The sequence below is a fragment of the Colias eurytheme genome, chromosome 2, assembly GCF_061535395.1.
Source record: "Colias eurytheme isolate Ceu_HAF_F1 chromosome 2, ilColEury1 Martin Lab GWU primary, whole genome shotgun sequence".
In the NCBI taxonomy this organism is placed as follows: Eukaryota; Metazoa; Arthropoda; class Insecta; order Lepidoptera; family Pieridae; genus Colias; species Colias eurytheme.
The window spans coordinates 10,815,490-10,829,840 of record NC_142981.1 but is presented as its reverse complement, the minus strand read 5'-3'; the positions used below and the strand labels follow the sequence as shown (position 1 = coordinate 10,829,840).

At 32.2% G+C, this 14,351-nt stretch overlaps 1 protein-coding gene across 1 annotated transcript; it reads right to left on the bottom strand.

Moving 5' to 3' along the window:
• Window positions 1-7,154: 7,154 nt before the first annotated feature.
• Window positions 7,155-7,877, bottom strand: LOC149910670 (uncharacterized). The gene has a single exon (XM_090108315.1). The coding sequence runs from the start codon at window positions 7,844-7,846 to the stop codon at window positions 7,475-7,477; it is 372 nt and encodes a 123-aa protein (XP_089964441.1). The 5' UTR covers window positions 7,847-7,877; the 3' UTR covers window positions 7,155-7,474.
• Between the last annotated feature and the right edge of the window lie 6,474 nt (window positions 7,878-14,351).

Below are 14,351 nucleotides of genomic sequence, written 5' to 3'. Positions count from 1 at the left end.
CATTAAGAAAGTTCATTAGTGAAATAAATGTTAAAGCTCCTTAACTAAAACAGGGCTATCTTATTATTAGATAAATAGCAGTGAATAGAAAATTTTATCAAGCAACCAGCAACTCACTATCACTTTGCTCATAATTAGGTTCACAAAATCTCTTTATAACATACGTTGCTATGGGAGAGATTATACTGGTCAGTCGTTACATACTTTTGGAATGTAGGGTAAAAGTGGGATAGATGCCGCACGGGGATAGATGCCTCATTTTCAAAAAACCTCACTTCCCAGAGTCGTGACTACGAATTAATGATTTAAATAGGAGTTCCTATCATCCCGCACCTCGGGTACGCATGAGCTGTTGTTTGGTGAAGACGTGTTTCGCTAGTGTGTGTTATAATATCCGCGGCGAACTTCACGAACACGTTAAAATTTAAAAAGGTTGATATTTGCCTTTGCATAACTTTATAAGTATTAATAAATTTCACTATATTTCTTATTATGTCTATACACTGGTTCATTAAGTACAAATCTAAGTGAAAATAGTGGCTCATTTGTTTTTATTTAATAAAAACAATACTGGGGCAGCTATCCTTATCAAAAAGGATAGTTGCCCCTTTTTTTTCGAGGGATAGATGCCCTTAGGGGCCTCTAAGGGCATCTATCCCTCAATACATATGTACATGTTATTATCAATAATCACAAGTACTGTTTATATTTTTACCTGATTGCGTCAGAGGTTTTCTCTATATTAACCGATTTTACTCGTTTAATTTGCTTTTTTTGTTATGTATACTTACTTATTAATGATCTGTCCTTATACTGATTGTAGGAGAACCACGCCACGAAATTACAAAAGAAAAGAAGGAGTGCGAGCGCAAGTATATTCTTGGACAACAGAACAACTATGTTAACATGACATTTGCTGGTTTATCATATTAATTTTATTAGATTTCGCGTTTATAGAGTATGTAAGGCATCTATCCCACTCTGCAGGCATCTATCCTCCTTAGTATTTTCATGGTGGGGCAACTATCCAACTAGGTAGGCATCTATCCTCAAAAAAGGTGTTCTACAAAAATATTTATTACACATTATCTATAAATGATAGGATAAAAAATATATATAGTAATTCAAAACAGATAATTAACCTAGCTATATTCATACAAAGTGTTCGTATAAGATTCATGTATTTAAAATTATGAGGCTATTTCAAAAAGTAGGGCATCTATCCCACTTTTACCCTATGGTACATTCTAAAAGTCCTAGTAATTCAATTTTATAGCACCTTTTTTTAACAACTCCAGTTGTTATTACATCTTTAGTTAACTGTTAAGTAAGTGCATTTCCACAGTACGGTTAAAAAATTGAGTGCTACAGAAACGATGGAAATATTGAATGGAAGTTAGGCAAGGCGGAAGGGCTGGCTTTTGTGCGAGAGTATACAAAATGACGCGTCCGCAACGAATTCGCTGCGCAACCGCGGCGTGTTCGTTGCGCGCCCGCAACGTATTCGTTGCGCACCCGCTCCGCTTTGAAACCGCTCGCAATCCGCTAGTGTGATATGGCACTTAAGGATAAAATTTTATAAATAAAAATTTATTCGTAAGTATCGTTCGTATGGAAATGTAAATATGTATACCTATTATTGCAATAATTGATTTAACATTTAAAATCAAGCCCAGCCTTAGGGCTTAGAGCCCAGCCCATGCAGCCCAGTATTATGATTTATGATACATTTAATTTCGGTATCGTATCCTAGTTAGGTATTAATAGAAAAGAAATTGCTTATCAGTATTGTTTAACAAAATAAGTTTATCAGTCTTTTAAAAGTATGTACCTAGCTTTATAAAAACAAAAACTCCGTGGAAGAACCTGTCTTCCAAAGATATCAAAGTATTTGTGGTTATCACTATTCACTGGTCCATGTAAAAAGGTTAAATACCCGATGACGTCATTTGTGTTCAATAATTGTAAATCCATTGCTCTTGATGTTATTTTATCATATCGAACAATTTTATCTCAACAATACCCACTTCATATTATTAATTCATGCGGTTCTTTCCGGATATTTAAACTATAATTACATACTATGTTAGATCCATCAAGTATAGTAGGTATTTATAGTTTAAATATCAGCATTTTTTTGCATTGTATTTTTGTATGTGTGTGTAAAGTAGGTACATATTATTATATTATCTGTAGTTCCATGTTAATTCTTAATGTAGCATTACGTAGAACCATGGAACTATAGTCATACTGGAAGCCAAACTCCTAAGAATAAATAAAAAACTGATAGAATGACCGCAAGTAACCCCTGTTTACCCCATAGGGTAGCCAGCGTGATTGTAAATTTTTCCCCTATTGACGTGCATTAAAAAATCGACTGTCAGTAATAATAGTCTATATGACAAAAATCATTAATAAAATCCGCTAAAAAAATGAAATTTTAACGAGATTCATGCAGGTTTGCTTTTCCATTGAAATAACAAAGGTTTACAACTTTTAAAATGGACTGCTTATCGAACACGCTCATAATTTTTTTCCCATATTTTGAATTATGTTATGAAAATCGTTGCGCGGCAGCCCCAATTCTAGGTGTCAAATAATGTTTACTGCAAAGTGCAAAATGGCGGATGTTTATGTTCATTTCGTGAGTTTGTTCTTGTATTTTGGAATTATTCTGAGTATTAATTAATTTAGTAAATATATTGTGCGCGGTTGCAAAAGTGAATGGCATCCAGGATGTGATATTATATTTCATTCGTAAGTACAAAAAACCATGCATAAACTACGCTTCATGTAAAATTGTAGTTTAGTAATATTTCTACTTTAATTGTTGTTAAATCTGGAATAATAGATCTAAGTTGTGATTATAATGTTAATTTTGATTAGGTTTTTTTCCATTTAACATCGTTATTTGCTTATTATTAAATGTTTCATGATTGTAATAAATATTAGACTAGGGTGTCCATACTTTATAAAATTGTGTACATATATTTCGGTATGGTATTTTACATGAGGAGAAGTCTTTCTCCACTTGAGTTAGTTCAATTGGCGTGAAAGTTAATGGTATAAAAACGTTGTTTACTACTTTTATATAATGATAAATTGTAAAATCAAAAACTCAAAGTACATACATATATGGTACCTACTGAAATAGAAGCACAAGACAACAGCACAAATTTTGTGTTATCTGTATCTAAATGACTTTTTTTTATATTTTGCAAATAATCTTCTTTTCTCTTTACAGGTTTCCGTCCAATCTAGCGGAACGTAATACATGGCTAAATATAGTAGAATTAAAAATATCCTGTTTTGAAAAAGTGAAGATATGCAACATTCATTTTAAACCCGCACTTGGCCAGTGTGGTAGATGTGGCTGTCACCTCATAGGAGGCCATGTCCCAGCAGTGGGAACGTAATATATACGTTACGGGAAATAAAATGTATGGGAGGGTTTAAAGTTACATTTTTAGATATTTCTTGTTATATTTAAAAAAAAGTTATTATTGTTATTTTACTCATTAGGTAAAGTATTATATCAGTATCATATCGATATCAGTTTAAAGTTTTTTGATACCTGCAATAGTTACGGAATAATCACCTGTGCACACTTAACGATTACACCCTGAATATATATATTTTGTTTTTTATTGTATGATAGGGAAGCGCTAGACCACGATCTCATATTTCAAGTACTCTTAAAACTATTTAAATACTTAAGGGTATGGAATGATAAAAATATTTTCAGTGAACCGATTTCGTTACTTTTTATTGTTATTATCTTATAATTTGCAAATTTGTAAAGGCAGTTGGCATGGTAATAATAAATAAATATTATAAAAACACATTGATATTTTACTTCATTAATTACTCAAATGACTGGACGTAAGCCAAATTATACAGCAAAATGTTGTCATAATTTATAGCGGTCCTGTGTTCTGAAGATGCATTACAGATAGCGGAAGACGCAAACATGAAAAAACGCTGAAAGGAACATTACAATTTTCCAATGTTAAATACTTGAACATCTATTTTTTATCTATTTGCAAAAACTCTACAGTAACTATATTAGAATAATAAATGCAATTACGTAATTTATTTCCACCGTAAATCATCAACCATCAATCAATCAATAAATATAAAACTCTCCCGTTACTTAGTGACTGACAGACAACGCACAGCCTAAAATCACTGGACCTAAAGACATGAAATTTGGCACACTCTGTATATGTAGAGTATCCTAAAGGTGCACTTAGAAAGGCTATTCCAAAATCCCCACGGGATAAATGGGATTTTATGTTTTATGACTTCAACGAGGACGAAGTCGCGGGCAAAATCTAGTATTATAGTAAAATTTTAATACGAATAAAATTGATGTATCCGTTATTTTTTTCCTTAATATCCTGAATTTTTTACATTTATACTCACCCCACGGAAATATAGACATACTATATATATTTCCATGACTCACCGTAACTAGAAAGAGACGGAGGGGAAACGATAAGATTCAAGGTCAAATTTTTTGACTTTACTTTTTCTTAGGGAGTGTGGGTTCCATACGTAGTATATATAGTTCCATGCGTAGAACGCATTTTTTTGGACGCGCTCCAAATCAAACGAATTCATAGAATTTGTGTCATAACAAGCGACCAAAATACCGTTAAAGATGTCAAACAAATCGACGCACAAGATAAAATAGACACGCGTCACAATAGATTTCTTGTCTTATCTGTGTTTTACAAAATTCGTGTTTCCTTTTAAGGGCAGGCTTGACTGCTTGAGAATGGCATGTTTGCGTCTATGAGTAACCGTGATAAGAGAGTGCTACTATGAAATAGCTTATTAACAGGATGTTGAGATAGTATTATTTGCAGTAAAGATCACAACAATCTCTCTTAGCTTAGTTACTATGTAAACTTTTTGTTTTTAATTTTACAAACAAAGCATGGAATTATAAAAGTAAGACAAGCCTGTAATATTCAAATAAGATATTTGTAAATAAAGAACGTCTTGTAAAGTTCTGTTTTAGCATCTCCAAACAAATCAGATACCCTGATATTTCAAAAACACAATAATATCTTCATTACACAATGCTTCGGCCTTTGCCAATGCCTACATAATTATATAAGTGCATTAAGGAAGGCTTAATTTACTATTACATATACTGAATAATCCCTATCTATTTGCTTTTATTAATAACATTACAGCTACATGCGATTTAAATACCTAATTCAATGTAATTGACCTCACAAAGGTCACTTCACAATAACACACAAAATCCCCTCAATAATTTCCACATGGACAAGAAATTGATAACATGAGTTGTATTAAAACAATAATTATTTATTAATCATAAATCACTATATTTTCCGCTTTATTGGATTCGTTTTAGGTTTCAGGCAATGCCTTGTTACTCGTACCTAGGTACATATTACTAATCAAATTTCCTTGTAAACTGAATTGGGACTTATCCCAAAAAATAAGGTATTTATACACATCCTACTCTAATAACGAACAAGTATAATTACTAAATGTGTTAACTATAGGGTTTGAATTGCCATCGGTCACGTGATGTCTTCATCCACTAAACTGTAATTGACCGTTGTTACCGTAACCGTTGACGAATGTGCACTTAGAGTGTACGTAATATTAAATATTTAGTGGATAGAACGTGTAATGGTTGGGGTGTCCACCTCCACACGATACTAACTAACGAGACTAGGAGCCAGTTTGGCTCTCTGATAGAGCCATTAACATCCGATTTAGCCAACGACGTCATAACCATTTTAGCAAATCTATACTTAATATTATAAAGCTGAAGAGTTTGTTTGAACGCGCTAATCTCAGGAACCTGGTCCGATTTGAAAAATTCTTTCGGTGTTAGATAGCCCGTTTATCGAGGAAGGTTATCATCACGCTACGATCAACAGGAGTGTAGCCACGGGGGTGAAACCGCGGGGAGCAGCTAGTATTGACATATTTTGAAGGAAACTTCATTGAGACTTTTATTAGGATTTTTCTAATGAATCTAAGGTACTTACATTGTCTCATCCGAAACACAAATTTGCAACAGGTATTGTTACAGGACTAGGTTAGTTCAGTTTTACACTTTATTTTTATTATTTCTCTTTATATTTAATATTTATCTTGCATATGAGCAGTATTGTTTCTGTTACATAAAATCCGATACAATTTGAGCCTGCATGGAAACTGTACTGGCTATAAAGTAAAGCAGTGGCTGAAAACTCTACATAACTAAGTACTTTTGTATTAAAAACTAACACATATAGATTCATCATACCAAAAAAGTACCATATTATAAATAGTATATTAACGTGTTCAATATTTCAATCATATTAAATATGGTTTATTTGCCAATAGATAATATGTACCTACTTTCTTATAAGGAATGCAAATATATTTGTTATTTGGTCATTCACTTTAAATTGGAAGTGTTGTATGTACCTAAAGAACGTCTAATATAATATTTAAGACTGAATGATCTTTTTTTTTATTATGATGTGTTGTTAAAACTGTTTTAAATATAAATAAATAAAATCTTTATTTTGCTTTAAACGTGGTATTAAAATATGGTGATACCTTAATATTAATTAGGTACAAACACGTTCACTGTTCAGCCAATATAATATACCTAGCATGCAAAATAGTTTTTACATGATTTCAAGTTATTTGGTAGATTATTGAATATTTTAACGGCCATCCCCACGCAACTTTCCCTGTATTTGACGATACGACTTACGAGGGTTCTCTTGTAAAATTAATTTGTTCGGATCCCTTCGTGAAAACTTACAAAATTAAAATAAAAACTTACAAAGTACATGTACAAGTAACATGCACATTTATTATATTTTATAATGTGTGAAAATTGTAGAGCAACCATAAAATTAAAATCGATGATTTTCAACAAATTTCTTAATTTGAATTTAGAGAGTGTGGTATGCCAGCTTCCAGTTTGTAATCTGGTTGAATAGCTGACTGAATGAATAAGAAGAATACTATGTTTTTTTATATTTAACTGTTACTTCAACAGACAATCAGTAGATTTTCAAATGTAGAGACTAAAGTAAATGTAAATTCAATTCTTTATTTTCATTGGTTTCAGGTAAAGATTTTGACTATGAAATAAAATATAAAACTTGAAATTCAAGCCACTTTATTTCTGCATTAAAATTTTCCTTATAAAGATAAATACCGGATGCTGAACGCTCATCTTAATACAAAACAGGGGAAGAACATTGCATCAATTTATCTGCTCAATACAAAAACAAAAGCTAATCTTCAAAGATTATTTACGATTTGGTGAAAAAAAACACAAACGTCTCAAACACAAAACTTGAAGTTGGGTTCATCAACCTCGCAGTCCACTGGTCATATCCACTTAACGCGAACACAAAACCACAAAACAATTTCTCCTGGAGAAATGACACTTTAAAAACCTAACTGTGTAATAACATGTTCAACGCATGACGAAGGTGAAGATTGACTCGATGACGTCATCCAGGTCTTTGCTGAAGGGCGATAGTTGGGGCTCATAGCTCGAAAGCCTCTTCTCCTTGCCATCGACCAAGAGTTGACAGTTCGGCCCAACTATCGTCACGTTGTCTCCTGTTGAACGCCTCTGTATTGTTATCACACCACCGCTGCCCACCAAGTTAACGGTCCCATAGTTTTCTTTAATCTCCACTCTGCACTCATTACCAATAACTTCCACATCGCCTTGGTTACATTGTACGCGAATAATACAATTATTCCCGACCACTTTGAGGCGGGACACATTCGTCTCCATCGTCACTTTCTTCTTGTTACCGAGAACTGAATACTTCTTCATGGTTGCTTATTGCAAGTGTTGCCGATACAAGATTTGGCTATCGAATGATTTGAATATGGAACGCGCGTGGTATTTATGCCCGCGCTGGCGCAAGCCGTGCGATAAGGGAACTCCCTGGTATGTGTCATTCATTGACCGAATCTCGGAGCTAGAGCATCGTCAGCACGTGGAATCGATTACGCATAACGTAATATTAGCCTTGCAGAATATTTGTTTTGTCAATTATATTGGGTATAGACCGTACACTTTGCACCGTATTGAATTACGAAATTGTCGTATATTCAAATGAATTGTGACGTCACATGTAATTATGTATTCGGGTTCAATAATCACAAAATCAATGTGACTTTGATGTATGGATATGTTTTATTGAGTTATTAAGATTATGTTTATCGAAGATACCGCACATTGATTTTAACTGTGCACCTTGAAGTATAATATCACATAATATCGAGTAGAGGTCGATATCAAATCGGGTCTTTGGCCTTTTGTATAGGTATAGAAACAGCCAACAGGTAGGTAGTAATTTAAATTAGTATATTTATAATAATAAATAAATAATGCTACGTCATTTGCTGTCGATTTTTTTATCGCGGGGCATCACCGTTGCTAACTTATAATGTCTAAAGATAAATTGGAATTTTTAATTAAAATATAATCAGCTGAAAAAATTCCAAATATATTTTAGTTAGTTCGTTCTAGTGTCTCAAGGTAACAAGTATGAGTTCAGCTTCCGTTTAGTAAGAAACTGTGAAACATTGAAAGATTAAAAAATGCCCAACCAATCATTAGATGCTATAAAGTTACAATCTGTGCTTACAATGGTATTGAAATTTACAATTCAGGTTGAAAATAGCCACGTAAGCTTAGCGATTAAGTAATTTTTTTTTGGATAAAGTGCTTTTTTTATTGAGGCCTTATTCCAATGGATTTTTTGCGTATAAAGACATAATCCCAGTGTATTCTAAAATCTAATGAAATAAAGTCAGGACTAAGATTATATTTTATAAAGCAAAGGTTATATGTATTTCAAAATAATTTCGACAGGAAAAACTCCAAAATGTGGATATCTCTACAGAATATTCATGTTTTTCATAAGAAATTAAAGAAAATGCGTTGAATGACTATTTAATTAATCTCTCTTTAACCTCTTTCTATCACTTCAATAAGGCGATATATTGATTTTTAAAGTCTGTCAATTGATTTTAATAGATAATTAGGTATTCTGTATTTAATCAAAATAATTGTGATGATATCTCCGAACTTTTTATTAGTGAAATAATTAGGTACTCCGTAAGTACTGTATAATAATAAAATAGCTATATCCTATAACTATCACATAATATGAAACAATACTCATACAATATTATACAATCCTGAGGTATTTATGACATCCAACTTATTACATAAACAGGATTTAATCTTACGACATTTTGAGAGATATTTTTCAAGGTCCTCTCAATAAAATGGGTAAACTTTTACATAGCAACGTAATAAAAAGGTCACTGTTATACTAGAGATTACTAAGAGAAGTAACTGTTGTTTATATTGAATTATACAGTTATTTATTGCGTATAAATCTTAAACCCTGAAATCAAACCAATGCCTAATTACCAGTTTCAAAATCTATGATCTATGTCTTCTCTTCTTTTAAGTGGTAGGTAGGTACCAACTTTAGCACTGAAATGCCAAATCAGTAAGTCTACCCTAGGTTTTTACTCATACAAACCAACATAATATAAATAATATATCAAACGTACTATATTCATTCATAAATAAGGTAGGTACATCACTGTATGCAATTACCTACAATTGCCCATCTAGTACATCCGTTTTCCTTAATATATGACGAAGCTATTTTATTTCATACAAATCTAATCATAACATCTTTGACGTCACAAATGACAAGTAGGTAGGTACTTTCTTAGTAATTGTTATCAAAAATTTCGGATAATTTTGGTATTATGGCAGGTTATATCATTGCAAGTCATTCAATTCTGTGAATAACATCTGAATGAGCGCCAACATTTCATTTCTTTGAAGAAAGATGACTGAGATATTTTATCACATTATTTAACTACGATGATAATAGAACATTTTTATGTGAAAACTAGCTGTGCCCTGCGGTTTTACCAGCAGTGCTCCGCTCCTATTGGTCTTGGCGTGATGATATAATTGCCTGATATATATGTATATGCCTACCTCGGTACATGTGCTATCTAACACCGAAATAATTTTTCAAATCGGACCAGTAGTACCTGAGATTAGCGCGTTCAAACAAACAAACAAATTCAATGATGTTGACGGATTCGATCTTCATAAAAATCGAATTTAATCTCAAAATTATTAAAAAAAACAAATAAACCATTTTCCTGTCGATTGCTATACGTTGAGTCACACACCTTACCAAATTGATGTAATCTCTACCCTGAGAAAGGGCATGACTCATGAATGCTCAGACGATAGCTCGATAGGCGGTAGGCCTCATTATACGCAAAGAACAAAAAACTGCAGACAAGCCGGTACCTGAGTCTGACCATAGAGTTAGATCGCAGATGCGACAAATTCTATGTTTTATTAACAGACAATTATAAATTAATAGAATAAGAAAGGAATTGAGACATCTATGTACATATTCTCTCGTTAAAAGATGTAGGCAGTTATTGATTGTACGTATTTCGAAATGAACGTAGACAGAGAATCTATTCATTTCTGTAGAGCAGAAATGAATAGATAGTAGATGTCAAAATAATTTCCATTTTCATTCGGAGACGATATTGGTGTTGCTATATTTTATTGTTATCATAGGAAATATCATTTCTATTGTGACCAGTGATTAAAATTGGCAAAATTGAACACATCCATCTATCCGTTTCATAACATACAAGCATGGTTCAATTCTTATCCTATATTATTTAAAAACAATCAAGATATTCACTACCTACAAGCAAGATAACAAAATCAAGCTAGGATTGACACAAATTATAATTCGGTTATCCAATTTATATTCTTATGTATTCTATAGATGAATCCTACTAATAATATTATTATAAATGCGCGAAAGTTTGTGAGGATGTGTTACATGTGTGTTTGTTACTCTTTCACGCAAATACTACTAAAACGATTACAATGAAATTTAGCACACATATAGAGGGTAACTTGGATTAACACATATGATAGGTTTTATACCGGAAATCCCACGGGAACGGGATCTACGCGGGTTTTTCTTTGAAAACGCGGTCGAAGCCGCGGGCGGATAGCTAGTAATAATATAAAGAAAGCCTAACTAATCTTTGGCATCGCAAAATTGAATGCGTCGCGCGTCCAACGGTTAATAGAATAAGGTTGGTGACTCATGCGCCGGCGCATAGTTCTTATTATCAAATCGAAGAAATGTAAAAACACAAGGAAATCACGTTTACGAGGAATGTTTATTTTTGTCCCGTTGAATCGAGTTTCTACTGAAGCTACTTAGGCGATGATATAGGTACTTTTTCGTTGAATTTTTTCAGCTGTTACAAACGATACAACAGTCAACAAGTGGATTTGTAAAGAAAGTAATGACGCGGAAAATTACTGAAAATGCCCTGTATATTATCTTACAGGAAAACTATTTAGGACGTAGAAATAAGATTGTTGTATTTACTGATTTTAGGTAAAAAAATGTCAATATAATAAACGAAAATTACACAGATATATGTATCCAATCTCTATTATATTATCATTATAGGTAATCCATACTTATATTATAAATGCGAAAGTAACTCTGTCTGTCTGTCTGTTACTCAATCACGCCTAAACTACTGAACCAATTTTCAAGAAATTTGGTATGGAGATATTTTGATACCTGAGAAAGGACATAGGCTACTTTTTATCCCGGGAAAATGACGCAATCCCGGAAATCCCTCGGGAACGGGAACTATGCGGGTTTTTCTTTGACTGCGCGGGCGAAGCCGCGGGCGGAAACCTAGTACTATATATAGTACCTGGTAAGGCACTTTGCCTTATAACGTATAACATGCACTAGGAACATTAATAAATCGTCTGTGCGTGGTCTGTGCTACCAAATATGGGTGTCCAATGTCAATTTCTAAGGACTAGGTCAACTCTGTTGAATAAATGAATAATCAGTATTTTCCTGTGTTCAGTAATACAACCACGCAGTCAAAGAAAATATATCAACTCTACCAGGATAATATAAAGAAGAATGTTTGTTGAAGACATATGTCCAAATATGGTACATTATTTTGTCAATTCAGTCCACGTGCTAGGAAGTTGTTCCGCTTAATGTTTTACATAAGAAGACATTACGGAGTAGAGTTATTTATTAGTGATTGAAATATTTTATTTATACAATTATTAACTATAGGAAGCGGGCCGACCTTCAACTATCTCATCAATCATCATATGAAGTGGAACGCCATGCCATATTATCTAGGCATATCATTATATTATCTACACTAATACATCCAAACTAATATTATAAAGCTGATGAGTGTGTTTACTTGAACGCGCTAATCTCAGAAACAACGGGAACGATTTGAAAAATTCTTTAAATATTATCACATGATATTTCCAACACAATTGAAAGTAAATCTTAAAATAGACTATGTAATGAACACGTTACATAAATTTTGCGTTGAAATTTGTTCTGGAATATTTTTATTTTCTCCTTCAAACTTTCCAACTGCACTAAGTGAACGCGAACAGGCGCAATGACCCTAGTTTAAATATGAAAAATAAATGCAATCAACTATGGTGTAAAAAGTAAAAACGTTAAGTACGAGCGAAGCCACGGGCGCAAAGTTAGTTCATTATGTTCATCAAATATTCCAGACAAAATTCTTCAATACACAGCTTCTTATCAACGTATCACTGACGAATACTTTTATGATATTTGTACTTTTCAATTTTCATAAATGGCAAATGAGTCATTGTTTATCGTTACGCATAGATGTTTATCATAATTCTTTCTTTAGCATAAATATGTATAACATTACTCAACAAGACAGTATTCAAAATACTGTAATAAATAAACTGGACAAAAGATACCAAGCGACGCAAAATGTTATAGTATTTTGCACATTTTTTTCCATTTCAACAACGTACAACCATTATTGCAAAGGCAAAATTGCTTTCTTCAAAATAAGTAATAAATTTTTTTAATATCAAATCTCAAATTTGGTAACTGATAAGTAGTTACAATAAGAAGTTCGTTAAAATTACCTAAACATTTTGCGTACAAATATACTAACATTTTAATTTAGCACCACTGTCCACCATACTCAGCATTTGTCCTATTCGTTTGGATTGCCTGGCAGAGATCGCTGTCAGTGATAAGGCCGCCCTCTGTACATTGTTAAATAAGTTATTATGTGTTTTAAATTGTCCTATAAGGTGTACAACAAAGAATTTTTCATTCATTCATTCAACATTTTGAATAACCACACAAGAATATCATAATGTTCTTCATTTTAATAAAAAAACTAAACGTAAAAGGTAAAAAAAGTAATGAGTCTCAAATGGTAAAGCCATTTGACAGTTGGCTTTCTTCAAAACTAAATAGGTAAGTACCTAGTAAATATTATAACAAAAAAATAAATAAAACTACAAACATACTTGTACAAAAATTGTATATTTCACTAGACCGATATCTAAAGACTAGTTACTTACATACTAAATACAGCCAAATATTATTTATTCACTTCACATTGAGGTAACTACATACTACATATGTTACTATATTTGCTAAAACCACTGTTATAAAAGTTATTTACTGAATGTATCTGTGAATAATGAAAAAGATACATTAATTTTAATCATAGACAAAAACAAATTATTTTTTTATAAGAGTTACTATTTGAGAGTTATTATTGTATTGAAAAATAAAAACTGAGAAATATGTGATAATGTGTTAGGTACATCATTTATTAAAATTATTTACTGAAAATTATATGCTACACGATTCAATTAAAGCATAAATTAGCTACTTAAATAATTAATCTATAATATAAAAATGAATCGCAAAATGTGTTGGTAAGCGCATAACTCGAGAACGGCTGAACCGATTTCGATAATTATTTTTTTATTATATTCCTTGAAGTACGAGGATGGTTCTTATGGAGAGAAAACGTAAACATGTACCACGGGCGAAGCCGGGGCGGACCGCTAGTTATTGTATAAAAAAATCTCCTCTATACGTACAAAATGCATCTCATTCATGGCATGAACATAATTTCATTTTTATTACAATGTCAAAAAACCTTCAAAAATACATTATAATATTTCAATAAATAATAGTTGTACAAAATCATTAGTTACGCATACAATACAAAAATAAAATTTAATAAACAAAAAATATATTTGTTTTTAAAAGCGGTAAAATATATTGAAGCATGTACTTCATTAATATTGATTTTTTAACTAAATAACCTTCACTGAGTTTTCTTACTGATCATTTTAGGATTTTTAGGCTTATCCTACAATAATTACAGAATAATTATTT